The sequence below is a fragment of the Myotis daubentonii genome, chromosome 2 (assembly GCF_963259705.1).
Source record: "Myotis daubentonii chromosome 2, mMyoDau2.1, whole genome shotgun sequence".
NCBI classification, from domain to species: domain Eukaryota; kingdom Metazoa; phylum Chordata; class Mammalia; order Chiroptera; family Vespertilionidae; genus Myotis; species Myotis daubentonii.
The window spans coordinates 23,681,377-23,704,472 of NC_081841.1; the positions used below are offsets into that span (position 1 = coordinate 23,681,377).

Here is a 23,096-nt window from a genome sequence, read left to right on the forward strand (position 1 = left end):
ATTGACTTTTAATTTTTCATGAAAATCTCAGAATTCATTTGGAACCAAATAAGCATGGAACTCCTATACATCTATTTCCTTTTCACGTTTCTCTTGATTTGACCACAAAAGCTACGTAATTTATAGGAAGTCAATTTAACCTCTTTACTTAGAAACAAGAAGTTACAAATTTCAAGGGTATTTTTAGGGGTACTGAAAGTTCACAATTTCATTTAAGTTTTAAGAAAAAGAATTACTTAATTGGGTCATAGTTTGTAACTTTGATTACTATTTTTAAAAACCTAATACAAAATATAGTCTAAACTAGGAAATAACAGAAATACTTTCTAAAAAGATAAAATTAGAATGATTATGCGTATAAATGTAGAAGCCAATGTATCTTAAAATCCAGTGAAGCCAAAAAGTTATTTTCCTTAAAATATTTGTATCTATATAAGCAACAAGTGGGCTAAAATTATAAAATTCTTTTAGTTACAGCAGAATCACTTTTGCTTTATAATGATAGTGTCTCTTGTCACAGCTATGTGACTTGACTAATATAATATGGTTATTTCTCTGAAAATAAATCTACTTTTCTGCCTATATGATACCTGCACCTTAATAGATTTATCTAGTTGGGGAATAACACAGAACCATTTGAAATGTTGGAAACATTGCGGACTGTGAGAGTTTTTTTTAAGACTAAAGGACAGTAGCCTGTCTCCATTCTTGTTCTTTGGGATTTTTTTCATCATCAGATAAAAGGATATGTACATTGGAGCAATCCTCTTGAGATACAATATTCCAGTTGCACCCATGTGATGACGACAGCGCCCCTCAGAGGGAGGGAGCCGACAGATGGGGAGCAGGGAATTCTGAAAACTAAAGCAGTGACAGAGATGCTAAGCCTTTCCTTCACGTGTCTGACACCCCGCTTCAGGCGGCCTGCAGGCCAGGCGTCGGCTGGACCTTTACTACTTGATGTCCTGACAGGATGACCTGGGCCCTGCTAGGCGGTGTGCAGAGCCACCTGGACCCGGGGAGGGAGTAGGCCCCCCCCCCCCCCTCCGCAGCCACTCCTGGTTCAGCTCCTGCACTGGGCGCTGGTTTCCGGGGGCCACACCAGGAGGGCAGCATAGATGCCTTCCGTCTGCCACACACCCGTCCTCTGCCTGGGCCCGCCCTGCACAGGCCGAGACCTCCATGAAGTGGCAGGGGAACTTGCCCCTCTACAGCTTTAGGACCACTCCTGGATGTTCTGAAAGCCGTAGCAGCCTCAAAGTGTAGCAGAACCTCTCTGCCCCTTTCAAGGGTGACCTCCTGGAAGTCTTTGTTCCTCAGAGTGCGGTAGGTGAGCACCCCCACGTCCTCATTGAGCAGCTCCTTGGCCATGTGCCCGAAGATGTGCTCCAGGTACCCGGCGGAGCTGGCACCCCCGTGGAGCCTCACCTCCTCCTTCATGTCTCCAAACAGTGTCCACAGCGGCGTCATTCGAGGTGAGGTCACTTTGCTCCATTATCTGGACAATTTCACCTGAGGTTAACACGCAGTCAGCACCCTGGGAACTATATAGAACTGTGGGAACATCCAGTTTCTTGTCATAACACTGGGCCACAATGACGTGGAAACCTTGTCTGGGGACAGGTTCTGCCATCTGGCAAAGTAATCCATCACCAGAGAGCCCATGATCTGCTGGGGAGACTTGGCCGTGTAGAGGTGGGGGATGATGGGGTGACCCAGCACGTGCTCTGCATATCAGTCCCAGCCAGAGCAGGCGGAGGTCAGCATGCGTAGCCGGGGCTCTTCCTCACGGTGCTGCCAGTACTGACACACAAATTCCTCCTGACTCTCCAGGATGCTGAAGTCTGCAGCTATCTTCATGTCAAAGACAGTGCGCCCCAAGGCTTTTGAGGAAGCCTCAGAGCCTTCTGGATGCATCAGTGACACTGAGGCTGAATTTAGCAGCAAAATAAGGCAGAGACTGAGGACACACGGACACTGCCAGCACCTTGTGCTGTGATGTATCACATTTCTTATTACGGTTCAGAACATGGAAGAAGTCCTTGGTGTTCTGCTGAGAAACTTGGACTCCTTCCTCTGCGGTCACACAACTGTCACACGCCAGGCAGTCACTCAGAAATATCTTGGCATCGGCCAACTTATGGAATTCTCCCTTCTCTCCGTTCTCCTGAGCTGGACTCCAGATGTTGACTGCGGCATTCTCTTGGTCGTTGGTTTTTTGTTTGTTTTGTTTGTTTTTACTACATTCCTTCTGTGTGCAGTGATCACACTGCATCTGGAGCGGGGCAGGCGGGGCCGGCTCGAGTGACTGGAGGAAGCACAGGGAGAGCAGTCAGTCATCGCTGGTCGCCCCTGGCGCTGCTGGCGGTATCCTTTCTTCCTTGTGGAGTATCTAGGGAGGGGAAATGGCCGCAGTGCCCAAGGTTAAGTTCCAGGAGGCCGGCAGCACTGTGAGGATCATGCCAGTGGCACTGGTCCATTGGTGCCTGGCCTGTCCTCTGGAGATTGAACCTACAGGACTGCTAAGGAAGCCAGTCCCCAGTTCTGCCCCTCCTCCAACACCAATTGATACCAAGGGGCCTGCCTTCCAGCTGCCTGCCAGTTCCCTGTTAACCATCCCCTGATCAATGGGAGCCTGCAGGCTGGGGGAGGGACCAAGTGGTCTGGCTTCTGCCCACCCGATCAAAATGTCACTGCTGCATGGATTCATTGGAGCCTGAGGGACCCTGGTTCCCCCATTAGTCATCCCCTGATCAATGGAGCCTGAGAGCCGGGGGATGGATCCGTGGTCCCTGGGATTTTATATATCAGGATTTTTTACTCTGGCCTCTTTCCTACATTCCATACCTGTCTATCAACTCCTTACCCACACTCTCTACTTCAATATCAAATAGGCATCATAACCTTAAAATGCTCAAAACTAATCTAACTTCAACTCTTGCCTTCCATTGCAGCAGCGTTTTGTGGTCTTTCTGCTTCTGTCCTTGCAGAAATTGCAAAGCAACCCCCATTTTCATGCTTTGACTTTACTTATCTTCAAGCCACTTCCTTACCAACTGAATTGTTATAGTTTTGTCTGTTTGTTTTGTTTTTGCATATCTTTCTCTATTTCAATTCGCATGAAAGTATCAGTTTTGTTGTATTCACTGCTATATCCCCAGTGCCCAGAACATTGCCAGGCAGATAACTTTTTTTGTTGGATTAATGAATCAATTAATGTGTGCATATGACAGTGAGTGACAAAGGGAGTAGGTCCAAGTGTTAGAAAAGGTGGTCAGAAAGGACTTTTCTGGATAATTCAGATTTCTCCTAGGCTTTGCATTAGTAGCTACAATAGTGCCCAGGAAAGAATCAGGCATTGCAGAAATGACGTGCAAATATCAATTCCAAAAAATAAGACAAGAGGCCTTATTACTTTGGGATACCATGTACCTTTCTTAGCCGTACTCCTGCTCTGAAAGATGCTATGACTCTGTAGCTCTCAAAAAACTTTACTACCAATGGTCCATTGGATACCCAGCTTGACTTTGCTGAAAAAATGTTGTGTGTATTTTTCTGGGCAGATGATATTAGTGGTATTGTGGTTGGGAGTCTAGTGTAAACAATAAAAACAATTTTATAGAGTTTGTACTGCCTTGATCCCTTTTCTTGGTCCAGTTAACCACTACATATTTAAGTCTATATCCTCAAGACTCTTCCTATCTTTGCCATGGGAGAATGATGGGAGCTCAAAGAGCAGTGGTATGTGGACTGCTGCCACCTGTGAGGATGGGCATGTTGGCTTTTGCATGGGTTTTAGGTAGATCCACTTGATCCATAATGTTAGTCTTCACCCCCAGAGGAACTATTCAAAAATTTGTAATTGAGCTGAGACCTAGATGGTGATTGATTTTTAGTTTGGGAAGACAATATTATTATTGTTGTTATTTCATATCAGATAGATAGTTGAAGATACCACAATATTTTTTTTTCTTTAGGGAGAAAGAAACCTTGGTTCTTCTGCTGTATTTTTTTCTGGATAAATCTTAAAATCATTTTTCCAATATTCTCAAGGTCATTATTAAGGTATTGCTCTATTCTCTATTCAGTACTCAATTTTCTTTTTAATGGACTTTTAAAAAGAATTTGATGCAATTGATATCTCCCTTTCCATTATAAACATACTTTTTTTTGGCTGTTAGAGAAATAGCACTAGTAATATCATTAATATTGAAATTACCATCTTCACTACTTCTAGCACTTCCACTGACTCCACCACTATCAGTCTTCTCCAGTGAAATCTACACAAAGATGTTCTTTGTCTCAAATTAACTCTCTTGGGTGTTTTCTTTAAATTAGCCATATTTGTAACGATAACATGTAGCTTCCTATGTGACCTGATCTGACAGTGGAGAATTTAAGTAGAATGTTATTTTCATGAGCCTGTATTAAAATTTCATGCTCACTGGTGAAATTTCTGTTGTTAATTTCATCCCATCTATAATAATAAAAGTGTGATATGCAAACCAACCAAACGGCCGAACAGCAGAACGACTATCTGGACAACCACGCTATGACACACACTGATGCCAGGCCAGCCAAGGCGGGTGCGATGCGATTGGTTGAGGGCCCTGCCATCATCCAATGATCGCCCTGCAAAGGGAGGCCCAGGCCAGCCAAGTGATCACACCCCACACTTGTTGCCTGCAGAGGAAGGCGACTGGTGGCAGGGGGCAGTGCCACACAGATGACAAGCAGTGGCATTGGTGGGGGTGGGGCCAGCTGCCGGCAGCAGAGGAAGGAAAGCCCCGATAGGCCCTGATCACTGGCCAGGCCTAGGGACCCTACCTGATGGGTCCTGGATTGTGAGCGGGCGCAGGCTGGGCTGGGGGACCCCCCCAGTGCATGAATTTCATTCACTGAGCCTCTAGTAAGTAAATATATTTAGTCTGTTGCCAGAATTATGTATTTGTTCACTGGGATAGTCCTAACTGTTTATTTCTTTTTAAACAAAGATGAAAATGTCAAATTCTAGGATACTGAATAAATTAGAACTAGACATAAATTCTATTTTTTCACTGTTTCTTTTATCTCAATTTACAGCAATATAAAATGTTCAGATATTATCTGGGCTGGCTAACATTACACTTTGTTTTCTCAGTGGAGTATGAAATAAGAAGTCAACATAATTTAGGACAATTCTCAGGAAAAAAAAGAAAATATCACTTTTTTATTTTTTGCAATTTTGAAATGTAACTTTTAACAAAGCTCTACACAGATCTTAGTGTGTCTTTGACATAATACCTAACAACATAACTCATTAATTCCATTTTTTATGCCTTAAAAAATTAATTAATTTTACAGTAATATTACAGTTTTCAGGCCTATTAAGAGCTATTTGACATAGGGTTTTCCAGATTGGCACTAAATATTTCAACTTAAACTTTTGTAAGTTATTTTTACTTAGCATTCTTAATAGGAAATCCTATATAATAAAGAGGTAATATGCAAATTGACTGTCACACCCTCACAAAATGGCTGCCTATGACCAGGCTGGCAGGGGGGTTAGTGAGGGATGACCAAACAATTGAACAGCAGGCATGGGGTGACCAGGCCAGTGGGGGAGCCATGAAGGATTACCAGGCCAGCAGGGGGGGGGCAATTGGTGGTGACCAGGCTGGCAGGGCGGGAAGTGAGGGGTGACTAAGCCAGCAGGGGGTGCAGTTGGGGGCAACTAGACTGGCAGAGGGGCGCAGTAGGGGGTGACCAGGCTGGCAAGAAGGGCAGTAAGGGGTGACCAGCCCAGTGTGAGGGAGGTTCAGTTAGGAGAGACCTGGCTGGCACAGAGCCAGTTAGGGGTGACCAGGCAGGTAGGCAGGTGAGCAATTAGTAGCCAGTGTTCTAGGATTGTGAGAGGGATGTCTGATTGCTAGTTTAGGCCTGATTCCCAAGATCGGGCCTATACTGGCAGTCGGACATCCCCTGAGGGGTCCCGGATTGGAGATGGTGCAGGCTGGGCTGAGGGGATCCCCCCATGTGCACGAATTTCATGCACTGGGCCTCTAATGTGTTTATAAAGCAGTAAAGTTTGTCATATCACTTTGTCATATGTATGTTTCATAGTATAAAATTGAAAAACATAACTAGATTGATTGCTTTTGCATGCTGCACAAAAATAATTAGATTAATAAAAGCCAAAGAGTCTGTGAGTTAAAGCACATTACTTGATGATTTTTGTGTTCCGAATACAGCCTAGTGTAAATGAAATTCGCTGGTTGATTTCTGACACAAGGCTGCTTTCAGCCTTCTTTTTCTGTATTCCAGCCACTCACATGGGCAAACCTTCAGTTCCTCTTGTGAAATGGCTCTCTCTAGTGGTTGTGTGAGGTCTTAAAAATAGAACTAGCTACTGTATGACTGAGTTGGACAAATCTCTGTGAAGAATGAAATCAGCGACTCTCATGCTGCTCTCCCTGCAAACATCTTCACTTCCCAACTGAATACCTTCACCAGATGCTATCCTCTTACTCAGTCGTTAAGCCAAACACCAGTGAAGTCTCACGGCCATAGTCTTTGGCTTTCCATTCTGGATTTGCCACAATTGCCAAAGATTTGAGATCTAGATACCTAAATTTTAAACTACTTCATCTCAATGAATAAAGCAGCCGTGGGCAAACTACGGCCCGCGGGCCGGATCCGGCCCATTTGAAATGAATAAAACTATTGAAAAAAAAGACCATACCCTTTTATGTAATGATGTTTACTTTGAATTTATATTAGTTCACACAAACACTCCATCCATGCTTTTGTTCCAGCCGTCTGGTCCAGTTTAAGAACCCATTGTGGCCCTTGAGTCAAAAAGTTTGCCCACCCCTGCAATAGAGTTATCATTTCTTTTTTAAAAAAATATGTTTTTACTGATTTCAGAGAAGAAAGGGAGGGAGAAAGAGAGAAACATCAGTGATGAAAGAGAACCATTGATCAGCTGCCTCTGGACCCCTGCCCCCCACTGGAGACTGAGTTCTCAACCTGGGCATGTGCCCTGACCAGAATCAAACCCGGGACCCTTCAGTCCACAGTCCAATGCCCTACCCACTGAGCCAAACTGACTAGGGCAAAGTTATCATTTCTAGAGCTGTGTTACTCTTTTTGGTTTGGGCCTAAGGAAACTTTTTATAGTGAGAAAAAGTTCTAAACTAGATTTAGTGATGATTACAAACATCTATATATTTACAAAAATCCATCCATTCATATGCATGCATTAAGTGAACAACATGGTTTGTAAATTAGACTTAAAGCTAAGAGAAAAAATGCACACATTTCTGCTCTGCATCATGAATATTGGGCATTATCTTCAAATATCAGGAAAGATCATTGGAAAATATGGTTTCTTTACTGAATTTACCCTGATTTTTCAAATATTATGTTTAGGGTATCGTTAGCACGCCAAAAATTGTCAGTATGTTTTTATTCAAATTATATAATTATATCATTAGTATAATTTGAAAAGTTTTAGGATCAAAAATTTATTTAACTCTTAGGTAATTGCAAGCTAAGTATTAGGGCATGTAACTGAAAATTTACATATTTAAGCTAACAAAGGCAGCTATATATATCATTTAACTGAACTCTTTTTTTTTTTATTGCTTAAAGTATTACAAAGGGTATTACATATGTATCCATTTTATCCCCCCCGCCCTAGACAGTCCCCTAGCCTCCCCTATCACCCCGTGTCTTATGTCCATTGGTTATGCTTATATGCATGCATACAAGTCCTTTAGTTGATCTCTTACCCCCCTACCTCCTGCCCCCCAACCCTCCCCGGCCTTCCCGCTGCAGTTTGACAATCTGTTTGAGGCAGCTCTGCCTCTGTATCTATTATTGTTCAAAAGTTTATAATGGTCTCTATTATCCATGAATGAGTGAGATCATGTGGTATTTTTCCTTTATTGACTGGCTTATTTCACTTAGCATAATGCTCTCCAGTTTCATCCATGACGTTGCAAATGGTAAGAGTTCCTTACTTTTTACAGCAGCATAGTATTCCATCGTGTAGATGTACCACAGTTTTCTAATCCATTCATCTACTGATGGGCACTTAGGCTGTTTCCAGATCTTAGCTATGGTGAATTGTGCTGCTATGAACATAGGGGTGCATATATCCTTTCTGATTGGTGTTTCTGGTTTCTTGGGATATATTCCTAGAAGTGGGATCACAGGGTCAAATGGGAGTTCCATTTTCAGTTTTTTAAGGAAACTCCATACTGTCTTCCATAGTGGCTGCACCAGTCTGCATTCCCACCAGCAGTGCACAAGTCATTTAACTGAACTCTTTAAAGGATATAATTTCTATCCCCCTGACTTTATGGAGGTATGAGAAGAAAGTTTTTAAAGAACCATTATGATATTAAATTAAACATGTGGTAGAAAGTTGAGAAATCATGGTATCTAGGTCATGAGTGAAAGAAAAGAAAACATTTCCTCTGAGGTTTTCACCAACGATGAAACTGTGAAGCCTTGAATGTACCCTGAGTGGACACCCTGAAAACAAATTAGTAGTTTGAGGACAAACCCCTGATTAGCATCAGGTTTATTAGTTTCTTAGTACATATCATACTTAAAACAAAACAAAGCACACACATATACACACACATATTTACTCACATTAAAGATGCAAGATGAAGAAAGATATATGACATTGAATGTGCAGTTGAAAAAAAGGCGTCCTAGCCAAACATCCCAACTTAAATGTAAAGGTATGGAGTTTTTTTTTTTCAAGTGGTGTGGATTAATATGGGCATGGATTTAACATGGGTTAATATTAACTTGAATATTAATGTAGATAGTAATTTCTAACATTCTGTTCTTGAACTATTTTGCTTTTTGGTGCTTCTGTCTTCCGTCTCTCTCTCCATCTCATCTCTCTACCTGTTTCTCTCATTTATCAATGTGAGACTAACAGTTATCTATTTTTCAAATAATATTTTTTTCTCATATAATTTATTAGGATACTCTCGACAAATATATACATTAAATTAAAATTAATAGTTAAAAATGAATATGAGTTGTCAGTCATGCACCTCATTATTCATAAAATATGGCATTTTTAAATACCAAGTTTTAATTTAGCTTGTCAATAACTTTAAAATATGGTTTCCTCCAGGTGAAAATTTTTGTTTTGGAAAATATAGATATTAGCCTGAAAGATCACAAAATATGGTGGTTCCTATGTGCAAACTTTTTTCACACTCACTTTGTAGATTTTGCACGAAAACCAAAATGTGTTTTGGTGCGAAAAAAGGAGCTCAGGGCGCTACAATAAGAAATTTGCAACTTTTAGTTAATTAAATAGTACATTCTAATATTAATACTTTACTATAGTGTATCCTTTGCTAAAATTTAGTAAAGCTTGGGGTAAAACATTACATTTGAGTCTAGTTGACAATTCAAGCCTTGCAATTGTATATTTGTATAACTTTACTCAGATCTTGGCACTAATAATAATAAGAAATTATATTTTTGCCATATGTATAAAATTTCAGAATTACTATAGATAGCATTTCTAATAATTACTTACAACAGATTAAAATGTTTTAGTGGTTTTTGTTCTTACTATATACTCTATTGGACTTGCACAGTCAAATTATGTTTTCAAATTACTTGAAATAAGTTTGTAAACCTCTTTAACTATCTCTCCATAGCACTGTACCATTTCACATTTCTATATTTTTAATTGTTTACTTGGTTAGCTCACTTGTTTGTTCTTCCAAATAATTTTATAATGAAGTTTGCAGAAATTCATCACAAACAACCCAAACCATAGCAAACTGATGTAGTTCAGTATACTAAATCACTTCTTAATTCATCGATTAACTTAGGGAAAGTTTATCTCTTTGACACAGCCTCCAGACCAAAAGTGGTTGAATTTCTATTTGTTCAAGTCTACATTTATGCTTTTCGGTTCTTTATGTGTTTGTTTAATTCTCCTTATGTTGGCTGTGGCACTGTTTGTTTGGGGTACTTTTTAAGTTTATTTCCAATTTTCTTCTTGTTTGTTTTCTGTTTTGTTAGCTACCCAACATGATAATTTCTCTTTGTTATATTTTTAAATGATATTTGATATATAAAGGCCAATTGATTTCAGTGTGTAAATTTTATTTCTAATTGTTTCATGTATCAATAGTTTATTTCTTTATATTGCTGAGTTATATTACAGGTATGGGTCTAAAGTTTTCTTAACCATTCACTGAAGGACTTCTGAGTTATTTCCAGTTTATGGTTATTATAACAAAATTACTATGAACATTATAAAAAAGCAAATGATTAATTAGAAAGGTTTTATTTGTGTGAATATATGTGTCTGTAAGTGCCATGCACACACACCCGAGAGTGTACGAATATGGGGGGAGATTATTGTGTAGATTAACATTCTTTTTTTCCAATGGTAAATTATGCTGAATAGTAGCAATATTTTAAGATTTAATATAATACATGTCACAGTTTCTGACCATCCAGAGTGTTATAACTATACAATAGAGTAAATATTTTCCCATTTACTTAGGTTTGATGCTTTTGATTTCCTATTAGCTTTTGAAATTTAAAACCAATATTATATATAATTCTATTGTTATAATAGCTATTACTCCTTAGAAATGTCCTTTTCTAAGCTAATTTATGTGATTAATCTCTCAGATTTTTCTGTGATGTTACACTGGTACAAAATCTTGTTGGGAATATCTGGAACAGTAAATGGTCTTCTAGTTTTGACTTTTATCTCCCTGATTCTTTTGGGTAAGTTAAAATGTATTTAATTAAATAAATATATGAAAGTGTGTACTTTTTATGTTTCTTTTTATATTATGTCTCATTTCATATTTATAGTTCCTTACATTAAGATTTAATAAAGAGCTCCTACGTATCAAGCAATATATTATACTTAATTGTAATGTACTTAGTAGGTAGTCAAATCAGTTAAGTATTTGTTCTCAAGTGGCATACAGTTTGATAGAAGGAAAGTGTGTGTGTGTGTGTGTGTGTGTGTGTGCATGTATCCGTATTTTTGAGGTGAATATTTAAAAACAATATTTCTTTATTAGTCAGCTTCTTGTAAATATATAGAATTCTATAATTTTTAATACATTTTATGTGATTGTATTTAATTTACTCTTACTTTTTTTCCCAACAAATATTTTACTGAGCAACAAGTATACTACAAACATTACTACAAACTCCCAAACTGAAGAAAGGAATAATCATGTGGAGGAAGGTCATATTCTATTGGAAGAAATAGATTTTCGGTTAACAATTATTGTGGGATGGGCTAAACACAGTATTGTAAGTCTCGGTAAAACATTAAGAAAACATGACAGGAGCATGTGTACTTCCTAGAGCAAGAGCTTTGTTTTATTTACTGTACCACCAATTCTTAGGACAATGCCAGGCACAGAATAGATCCTCAACAAATATATGTTATTCAAATGAATTGATTGTATGATATTTGAAATAATTTCTCATTAGACATGAAAATGAAAAAGAAACTTTCTAGTTAACCCTTCAGTGATTTCTGGTTTCAGTCATCAGAATCATGTTAAGAATTTGTCTCTGAGGCATTGAGCAGGGAAGATATTTACCTAAACTTACAATAATCCTGTTTTCAAGTTTCCCAAGGAGTGTTGCTCAAATGCCCAGAAGGAAATAATTCAAATATCACCCAGCATGATGATATTGGAAACCTGAAAATGAAGAGTGACACAAGAGGAAATATAAGTACTAAAGATGCGGACCACTGTGCTTCAAGTGCTACAGACCATGGAGGTATTTTTCAAGGTTTTGGCCTATTTTTGTTTTAATCTTTTAGACCTTCTAAATTTGAAAAATCTAATTGAACATATATGTAACAAATTAAGTAAACACAAATCTTTTAGAAATCTACTTGACACTCAAAACTTGATTCACATTCTATCTAATAAAAGAGAAACATGGTAATTAGCATACGACCACTACCCTTCCCATTGGCTAATCAGGGCAATATGCAAATTAACTGCCAGCCAAGATGGCGGCCGGCAGCCAGGCAGCTTAAAGCTATCCTGAGGCTTGCTTGCTTCAGTGACGAAGGACTCCAACCTTCCCCGCCTGCCGCTGCAGGCCTCTGAGCTGCAACTCTAAGCAACTATGTTACAAATATAGAAGCTAAACAAAACCCCAGAAACCTGCTTTAGTCCATCGGGTTTCAGCCAGCAGGATCACAACATTGTTTCAAATACAGAAGGTAAACAAAGGCCAGAAACCTGCTTTCAGCAGCAGAGGCCTAAGAGCTGGAGCTAAGCCTCAGAGCTAAAACTGGCCAAGAATAAAAAAAAGAAAAAGAAAAAAAGGAGCAGTTGGGAGCTTCAGTCACCCGCCAGCCTGAAAACAGCTCTCAGCCCCTCACCCAGACTGGCCAAGCACCCCAGTGGGGACCCCCACCCTGAAGGGTGTGTGACCAGCTGCAAACAGCCATCATCCCCTCACCCAGGCTGGCCAGGCACCCCAGTGGGGACCCCCACCCTGATCCAGGACACCCTTCAGGGCAAACCAGCCGGCCCCCACCCGTGCACCAGGCCTCTATCCTATATAGTAAAAGGGTAATATGCCTCCCAGCACCGGTATCAGCGGAGCCGCGAGGCCTCCCAGCACCAGGATCAGCATGACAGAGGGCAGCACCCAAACCCCCTGAATGCCCTGTGGCTCTGTGTGTGACAGGGGGCGGGGCCACAACCTCCCTATCGGCCCTGCTCTATTCCTGACAGGGGAAGGCGCCCCAACCCCCTGATCAGCCCTGCTCTGTCCCTGATAGGGGGAGCTCCCCAACCTCATGATCGCCCTGCGGCTCTGTGTGTGACAGTCTGCGGTGCCCCAACCCCCTGATCCTCCCTGCTCTGTGTGTGACAGGGTGCGGCGCCCCAACCCCCTGCCCCCACAGGCCCTGCTCTGTGTGTGACGGGGTAGAGCCATAACCTCCCCATCGGCCCTGCCCTGAGTTTGACACTGGCGGTGCCCCAACCCCCTGATCCTCCCTGCTCTGTGTGTGACAGGGGCCGGTGCCCCAACTCCCCTATCGGCCCTACTCTGTGAGTGACAGGGGGGAGCTCCCCAACCCCCTGATCAGCCCTGCTCTGTGCGTGACAGGGTATGGAGCCCCAACCCCCTGATTGGCCCTGCTCTGTGCGTGACAGGGGGTGGTGCTGCAACCTGCCCATCCACCCTGCCTTGAGTGTGACAGGGGGCGGTGCCCCAACCCCCCAATCAGCCCTACCCTGAGCATGACTGAGGGTGGCATCGCAACCTCCCAATCCTCCCTGCTCTGTGCATGACAGGGGTGGCACCCCAACTCCCCAATCAGCCCTGCTCTGAGCCCGACCAGGGGCTGCACCTAGGGATTGGGCCTGTCCCCTGCCACCCAGGAGCAGGCCTAAGCCATCAGGTCGTTATCTCCCGAGGGGTCCCAGACTGCAAGAGGGCACAGGCTGGGCTGAGGGACCCCCCCTTCCCCCCGTGTGCACAAATTTTTGCGCACCGGGCCTCTAGTACTAGTATATATTTACAGTTGGGGGAGAGCTGTAAAACATAATGTAAAGATTTAAAATCAAGTTGAGACATATAATTATGAAAAATTAATTGTGATGATAAGGCAATATGTAATTAACTATTTTTGTTTCTTAATTATCTTTTTTTGAAATACAAATAGATAAAAGCAGTTACAACACATAAATTATTATTGTAATAATAAGCTTTGGACTTCCAATCATGTAGAATTTTCGAAAACTGTTCTACTTTCATATTTTTTAATTAAACATTTTAACAACTCTTTGAACCTTGGACATTTATTTTATAATATATGTGATGAAGCTGCAGATTAACTTATTTTATAACTATTTATCAAAGTATTTTCTCTATTCCCCTAATTTATATAGTCCTCTTTATCATATATGAATTATTATTATATCACATATCACACATAAAATATTATGGTCACCCTAGCCATTTTGGTTCAGTGGATAGAGAGTTGGCCCTTGGACTGAAGAAGGGTCCTGGGTTCGATTCCAGCCAAGGGCATGTATCTCGATTGCAGGCTTGATCTCCAGCTCTGGTCAGAGCCTGTGCGAGATGTGTCTCTTTCACATCGATGTTTCTCTCTCTCTGTCTCTCTCCCTCCTTTCCATTCTCTCTAAAAATCAATGGAAAAATATCCTCTGGTGAGGATTAACCAAAAAAGGGGAAAAAAAAGAGATTATAATGGCCACACTTGGGTAGTTATTTTGGCCTACACTTATATTTTATATATAGTTCACTTTCCCTAATTATTATTTCAAAAGCCTCAGATCTTTTTACTTGGAGACTTCAATTAATTTAAGAAAAATTAAAGGACTTGATGAAGTTGAAATTACAAAGAGATTGAAAAAAATGAATCTCAGTGTTACTTAATATCAAAAGGAAGACATTAAGAGGAATTACACAGATAAAACAAAGATAGAGATTCTAAAACTTTATATGGATAAATTCTAAGCAAGTGGTATAAATAATCTTTTATTTACTCTCTCAAATAGCTTTAATGCAATGTATGTATTAATCGGTTTACGTTTATGATATTGGATCATAGCATGAAAAAAGAAAACCCTTTATGTCTAGGATTTGCTTTGTCTCACCAAATTAATTTTCTTAAGTCCCCAGAATTATATTCGTATTTTGGACACTGTGAGTCTGAACACCTTGTGATGAGTGCTTTTATTATAGTTCCACTCTTACTTATATAACACAAGTACTCTCACTGTCAATTTTCAGAGATACACATGTAATTTAATTTTTCTTTGTTTTTCCTATTTTTCTACAGGATTGTGCCCATCAGAATGGCTCAAATATCAAGAAAAGTGTTATTGGTTCTCTAATGAATTAAAAAGTTGGAGTGACAGTTATGGGTATTGTTTGGGGAGAAACTCTCATCTAGTAATAATTCAGGACCAATTTGAAATGGTATGTGGTTTAGTGTCATGGCATTAGCCTCTTTACAGTTCAAAATGGCTTTCCTCAAATTTCCTCTGACCCTTCATTTATCTTGCTTACTGAGTTTTGGGGACCTTCTTAAATTGTGTGCTTGAAGGCAATGCCTCACTTTGATTCATGCTAGTCCTCATCTGAATACTTGTATTCAGTTTGCAAGTAGACTGTGTGTATACATATAATATATCAAATAACATGGATAAATAAGATATGAATTAATTAGTATAAGAATCCTCATGTGGAGTGTGAGAAGCCTAATAAAATTCTAAAATTGTATTTAGTATGTCTAAATTATTAAAATACTAGAGGCCTAGTGCACAAAATTTGTGCATTGGGGGGGGGTGTCCCTCAGCCCAGCCTGCACCCTCTCCAATCTGCGACCCCTGGGAGGATGTCTGACTGCCCTGTGGGATCAGGCCTAAACCAGTTGGACATTCCTCTCACAATCTGGGACTGCTGGCTCCCAACCATTCACCTGCCTACCTGCCTGATTGCCCCTAACCGCTTCTGCCTGCCAGCCTGATCACCTCCTAACCACTCCCCTGCCAGTCTGATCGACTCCTAACTGCTCCCCTAACAGCCCGATCACCCCCAATTGCCCTCCCCTGCCGGCCTGGTCATCCCCAACTGCCCTCCACTGCAGGTGTGGCCACCCCCAATTGTCCTCCTCTGCCTGCCTGGTCACCCCTAACTGCCTCCCTTGTTGGTCTGGTTTCCCCCAACTGCCCTCTCTCCCCTGCAGACCTGGTTGCCCCCAACTTCCCTCCCCTGTAGGCCTGGTTGCCCCTAACTGCCCTCCCCTGCTGGCCTGGTCCCCCCTAACTGCTGTCCCCTGTTGGCCTGGTCCCCCCTAATTGCCCTCCACTGCTGTCCTGATCGCCCCTAACTGCCCTCCCCTACAGGCCTGATCTCCCCCAACTGCCCTCCCCTGCTGGCCTGGTTCCCCCTAACTGCCCTCCCCTGTTGGCCTGATCACCCACAACTCTCCTCCCCTGCCAGCCATCTTCTGCCCACATGGGGGTGACCATCTTGTGTGAGTGCATAGCAATCAATTTGCATATTACCTCTTTATTATATAGGATTCTGTTCATCTAGTTACCCATTACTCACTTTTTAGGCTTTTATACAGAAAAACCTAAAACAATCAAATTATGTGTGGATTGGGCTTAACGTTACCTCCCAGAAGAGGACATGGAACTGGGTAGATGGTTCTCCATTAGCTTCAAAAATGTGAGTCTTTACTAAAAGGCAATCTGATTTATTGTTTAATGTAAGACTTACTAGTATCTTCATAAAACATCTCTGTGTCCACCAAAACCAACTTATTGGTAACTAAAGAATTTTAAAGGATGACAAATAATTTAATGTTCACTGGAGTAAATAACAAATATTGTGGTTTGGTTTACAAACTAAAAAAACTCAAAAACAATAATGGTGGCACATTTATTGTTTAAAGACTACTCATGATTTGTATGAAAAGGTGACTGAACCAACATGCTCTTGTATTTTCAAAATTCTCAATGTTTACCTCACAATCTTTAGTAACTGAAAAACAACTTTTGTATAATTTTTGTATTTTATGATTGATTATCATAACATTAAAAGACAAATGAGAAATATAAGATGGAACAAAAGAATATAAAAAATTTTGCAGCAATTGCATGAGGTTATTGAGGATTTTAAAATTTTCATCAATATTTTTGTGTGTTTATATTTATTTTAAAATAAAATATTTAGAGCTACAAATAGTTAAACCAGTAAATTCAAATTTTATCCTGATGTTGGTAGACAAAATAATGGTCCCAAAGATGTCCATATCCAAATACCAAAATCCTTAGACTGTATTACTTTGAAATGGCATGTGGTTTAGTATCACAGCTATGGCATTAGCCTCTTTACAGTTCAAAATGGCTTTCCTCAAATTTCCTCTGACACTTCATTAAATTATCATTTATCTTGCTTACTGAGTTTTGGGGACCCTCTTAAATTGTGTGCTCGAAGCCAGTGCCTCACTTTGACTCATGCTAGTCCTGATCTGAATACTTGTATTCAATTTGCAAGTAGACTATGTGTATGCACATAACATTAAAAGATAAATGATAAATATAAGATCAATCAAACAAATACAAAATTTTCTCAGCAATTGCATGAGATTATTGAAGATTTTAAAATTTTGGCAAAAAAGATTTCAAGGCTGTGGTTAAATTAATCATCTTGAGATAAGAACATTATGTTAGGATTACCCAGGTGGTCACAATGTAAACACGAGCCCTTACAAGAGAGAAAATAGGGGCATGTGGTCCAAGTGATCCAGCCATGGCCCACGCAGTGCATCAGCCTCTAAGAGCTGCAAAGGGCAATGAACAAAATTCCCCCTAGTGCCTGAGGAAGGCAGCACTGCACACACTTGATTTACTCCCGTAAAACTAGATTTAGAATTCTGACAACTAGAACTGCAAGATAACAAATTTGTGTTGTTTTAAGCCACTAAATTAGCGGCAATTCATTAGAGCAGTGATAAGAAATTAATACACTATGTAACCAACTAATTAATGATATTGCTGTGTTATTTCCACTCTATTACTTTGTCGTTAAATATTACTTATTTTCCATCTCACTGCACTAAATGAATCAATCTAAACAAGTCAATCAAAGACATTGGAATGGAGAATAAAATTATGAGATGGTATCATTTGAGGGTAGGGTGGTAATACCGAACATTCTCTGATTGATCACCAATGAAGGTCCTTAGTTTACCTCTGCTAAACCCACTCAACATTACCTATAAGATTTAGTTTTAACTTTAGACCATGCCTGGGGATTTTTGTTCAAAATACATTCAATGTAAAATTCAAACATAAACTTGGGAACAGTGTATTTTCCAATATGGAAATCCAGCACTTATTTGCTCCTTATTAATTTGGAAGTTTTCTTGACCCTGTACATCTTGTCCATGATTCTTAAAACTTTTTCCTAAGTTTAAATAAATTCCTAACAGAATAAAATCACTAACATTATAGTATTTTATAGATAATTTTATAATTGTATTTATCATACTTCTTTATGGATAAACTAGAGGCCTGGTGCACAGATTCAGGCAGTGGTGGGGTCCCTCACCTTGGCCTGTGGGGATTGGGCTGAAATCAGCAGTCCAGCATCCCGTGAGGCGTCCCGGATTGTGAGAGTGCACAGGCCAGGCCGAGGGACCCCACCAGTGCACGAATTCATATACTGGGCCTCTTGTATGCACATAAGATCTTTGTTTAATCTCTTCCTGCCCTCCCCCCTAACCCCCTTCCCTCTGAGATTCATCAGTCTGTTCCATGTTTCCATGCCTGTGGTTTCTGCTTCTGCGTTGAGCGTCTGCCCCCTGGTGGTCAGTGCACATCATAGCTAATACAATAAATGTATAATTTAGTTAGAGCTTATATAGGTCAGTTTGTGTAGAAAGTTCTATGAGCATTGGTTCATTTAACCTCATAATAGTACCATGAGGCAAATATTATTAATACATTGTACAATTTGATACGAGAAGCCAGCCACAAAAGTTAAGTGAGTTGTTCATGTGACTTAACCCCTCCTTTTTTTTTAACCTAAAGACCACATGTAAAAAAATACTCAAATGGGAATGTGGGCACACATTTATTCTTAGCTTTATCATTTGCAAACAAACTCTCTGAGAACTTTCTGCCAATCAGATAGTAATACTAAGTTACAGATATACTGTAATGTTTAGTCAGTCAAAGTATTTGCAAATGCCTTGAAATTTTGAATTACCTTTTAATTAAGAAAGGACATTAGCTGCAAATACAAATGGATCTCTTCATCAACAATGATTAACAATATATTTATCATCTCTTCTGCAGATTCTTCATAAAAGGACCAGCTACTGAAAACAGCTGTGCTGCCATCAAGGGAAACAAAATTTACTCTGAAACCTGCAGCAGTGTTTTCAAGTGGATTTGTCAATGTTAATATTTTAAAATATAAGTTGTAGTGGAATAATCAGTTATTAAAGATTTTTGCCTATTAGGTTCTAATATTAATCTTCAAGAGTAAGAATTTAAAACTGAAATTAAACACCAAAATCTTTTCTCCATTTTCCCTTTACCACCCATATTGATGCTAGTCTCAAAATAACTCCTGCTTATAATCTACAATATCACCTTTCTAGTTTTTAACGTGATAATATAATCTAGTGTAAACCCATGCATTTATATTCAGGATTTTTATTCATTTTTTCATTTATAGCAAATGTTATTATGTCTGCTTTTCTGTATTTTGCCTTTTTATTATTAACAATATTCTATGCAAATTTCATGTAGCCCTGAGTTGTATTATGGTGTGGATTTATAGATTCTATACTCCTTTATTGATGAACATTAACTTTGTTTCTAGGGTTTTGCTACTATAAACTGTGTTTCAATAAATATTCTAAATATTTTCTTAAATAATAGCACTTTTTGATGATATAAACTTTAAAATTGGAAATTCTGGGTAAAAGTGTTAAACATGTTGTCTGTTTACTTTAGATTTTATAAAAGTTTTATCTAAACTTGGAAACTATTAAAAACTTTCAAGAAGATTGTGGGTACAGAATAAAGATCTAAATCTTTTTCTTGAACCTCTTTAGAACTAGTTGTCAAACTGATGTATTTAATTATGAAATTTCAGGTATCATTGAATAATACTGTGTATATTTCCTACAACAATATTCTACTTAATCACAATACAATGACCCAAATCCACATTAACATTGCCACAGTGCTACCAACTAATTTTCTGGCTACCTTCAGTGTTTGCCAATTATCAAAAATAATGTTCTTTAGAGTAAAACAGCCAGTTCAGATGTTTATTTAATCTCCTCCCATCTAAAAGAGTTCCTTAGCCTTCTTTGATATTCATGACCTTGACCTTTTGAATACTACAAGCTGGTGATTCTGTAAAATGTTCTTCAATTTGAATCTGTCTGATTATTTCTCATGGTTATATTCAAGTTATGCCTCCTTGGCAGGAATAGCAGAGAAGTGATGTAGTGAAATTGCCTTCTTCTCAATGGTTCATAATTTTCTATTCTGATGATCAAATTGTTCCAAACTGAATCACAAGAGCTGCCCTTCAAGGTGACATCTGTCCCTGATCTCCACAATCCTTCGCTTGTTTGCAGTTTTTTCTGTTTGTTTTTAATGGTAATAGCCTCAGTAGAATACCAATGGTCATCTTTGCCAATATTTGAACTGGCCTTTATGTTCTAGCCCAGAGGTTTCAATTGGTGTGTTACAGACATTTTAAAACATGCAATACCTGACTATTTAGTCAACAGCACTGACCTCTTTCTTTTTTTCTTCTTCAATTACTTTGCATGTTGTCAGCTGTTCCTCCCATCTGAGACTGAAATGCCATAATCAACTTTGAGTTTATGCCTGACACCTCCAGAGTGGTAGAAATCCACAGCTTTTCTTCTGTGTTGCAACTCCCTTTAAAGAGGCAGCCTGGTTCTCTTTTCTCCCTTGAGACTTTCTCTCCTCTCTGAAGGTGCCATCCCCAAGCCTCCAGGGCCAGGGTCACTGACCTTTCCCCCCCACCCCCGCCCCCGAGTGTCAAATAAAAAATGACAACAGCCAACACAACAATAGATTTCCTGTGTGAATGAATCAAAATTATACCTATTTTTTTTCAGATTGTCAGAATAATGTTGGAGTACTTACTCCTTGACCCTGCTCACCGTGCCAACTGTGGGAGCCCAGGTCCTTCTCTGCAAGAGGCTAAACCCCTGTAGACGCCGGTTATGAGATGGAGAAGATATGAGAAGTCGTGGGCATATAAGAGAGTCTTTATTGTAGCCCAAGTAGCCATTGCTAACAAGGAGCCATTAGGCAAAAGAGTTCTTCAAAGTAGCCTCACAAAGTAGCTGCAGAAAGCAGCCTTTGCAAATACAGTAGTAAACACAGGAGCCCGTGTAAACATGGTAGCCATTGCTAACAAAACAGCTTGACCGGTAGCCAGCCTTACATAAAAGCAGCCTCATACTGGCTGCTCAGTAACACACTTTATACCAATTTAGACAAAAGAGACTTCTTGCCAAATAGTGACATCAGTATTTGGGTTATAGAAAAGACACCTGTGTAATGTATACAATACAATCGCTGTGCCCTTGCTCTGATTGGCCTTGAACATCCAGCATACTTTGATTAGGGTGCCCACACTCCACCCCTTACACCGGATGATCATCTAGGGATACCCTGGCCCATTTGCCAGCTCCTTGAACATGGAGCCTATAACAACAATACAAACTGTAGTATGTTATGACCAGAACTCCGGCCCCAGTAGTAAACTTACAAATGCCTAACTTCATGTCCCTGACAGTCTGTCCCACCAGTCTTGGAGGGGGAAGGGGGTCATGGAAGAGGGCTTGTATGGCTTGTACTAAACTATCTCTTGCAGGGTACTGGTTACATTGCCAGGACTGGATCAAGGGGTGCGACTGTAACTTATAGTTGTACCTGCTTCCCAAAGGGATAGGAGGGCCACCTATGGCCCCTCCCTAGTAACAGACTATGGCCAGGTCCACACTCCCTGTGCCCCCTCTGTCAAGGGGGAAGGCCTTGGGTTGTACAGTTCATCTGTTGTTTTTACCTGCACATGCAGTGTCTGAGGATACCTCCGGGTATATTTGTCTAGCCCCATGGTCGGCAAACCGTGGCTCGCCAGCCACATGCGGCTCTTTGGCCCCTTGAGTGTGACTATTCCACAAAATACCACAAGAGGGCATGCACATACAGAGCGATTGAAACTTCGTGGCCCATGCGCAGAAGTCGGTATTTTGTGGAAGAGCCATACTCAAGGGGCCAAAGAGCCGCATGTGGCTCGAGAGTCGCAGTTTGCTGAGCTGCAGTTTGCCGACCAGTGGTCTAGCCTAATCTTTTAGGCTAGGTGGGTCCACCCCTAGGTGGAGCTCACATTTCCTGTCCCTACGTGGGGTGATGGCCTACTAGCCACTATTGCTTGTGTCATTCTGGCAACTATAAAGTTAAGCCTGTGAAGACAGCCCAGCTTCTGTCCTAATGGCCAAAGAGCTACTTTGCTCAGTATCTGAATCAAACTACATAGTTCATTAGTATCCAAACGGACAGTCACAGCTGTCCGTGTATTAGGATTCTTCCCTACTAGACCCGTCTTTACACCACATGTTCTTCGGGAAGGGTGGCATACCCTCTCGGAACGGACGAGGGAGTAGCTCATCCATAGAAATTTTATCCCTCGACAGGGTCTCATGTCACAGGACCCAACAGGGTTTAAAATTCCTGTGACAGAGGGCTGGAACTCACCGCTTCCTTTTGTTCTAAATAGGCCCCCCACTTTGCTAAAGTTGGGATTTGTGCCACTCCCAACATGGGCATGGTCACACAGGCCTGCAAGGCAGCACACATGGCTGCCGACTGTCTCTCAACAAGAGAACATTGGCTCCCAGTTTTCTTCCATAACTGGGACTAAAAACTGATGGGTACCCTTCTCTGCCCACTTGGGCAGCTGCCCTCTTGGCAGCTAGGTGCCCTTTATTTCTGGGGTTCAACCCCACATCGCCCCCTTCTGGGACAACTGACACATGGCTGTAACAATGGAACCAGGTGGGGACTGGACACTTGCTAATACCCCAAAAGACCAACATAGGACTGTAACAACTGCTGGCAGCTGCGTTCAAATCTGCAAGAGATTCAGAGGTTAACACATTATTAATACAGTGAAACATTGTCCCTATGGGAGGCTTGCCCCAGGTAGCTAAATCTCATGCTATCAAACTATGACAAATGGTAGGGCTATGCAAACATTCCTGAGGGAAGGCGACCAAAGTCCACGGTCAACCCTCCTATGCAAAAGCCACTGTCCTTGACTCTCTGCAGCCATGTCCATGGAGAAGAAGGCACCAACTAAGTCCATCACATAGGGCATTGCTCCAACGCCAGTGCAAGACGATCGCTGCAATCCTCTACAGCCAGCACCGTGAAGTGTAGCAGGGGAGTCAATCTGGTACCGGAGAGAGTTGCCTACATTACAGGGACAGCTCTACTCTGCACCCTTGT

General features: G+C 40.7%; 1 protein-coding gene and 1 pseudogene across 1 annotated transcript; one reads left to right on the forward strand and one right to left on the reverse strand.

Moving 5' to 3' along the window:
* Positions 1 to 362: 362 nt before the first annotated feature.
* Positions 363 to 2,275, reverse strand: LOC132226026 (nuclear prelamin A recognition factor-like; annotated as a pseudogene).
* A 6,339-nt stretch (positions 2,276 to 8,614) lies between these two features.
* On the forward strand, positions 8,615 to 19,018 carry KLRF1 (killer cell lectin like receptor F1). Its single transcript, XM_059682171.1, has 6 exons — positions 8,615 to 8,735; positions 10,672 to 10,770; positions 11,638 to 11,793; positions 14,849 to 14,988; positions 16,133 to 16,245; positions 18,882 to 19,018. Exons 1-6 carry the CDS (start codon positions 8,651 to 8,653, stop codon positions 18,988 to 18,990), a joined length of 702 nt encoding a protein of 233 aa, XP_059538154.1. The 5' UTR covers positions 8,615 to 8,650; the 3' UTR covers positions 18,991 to 19,018.
* The last annotated feature ends 4,078 nt before the right edge of the window (positions 19,019 to 23,096 follow it).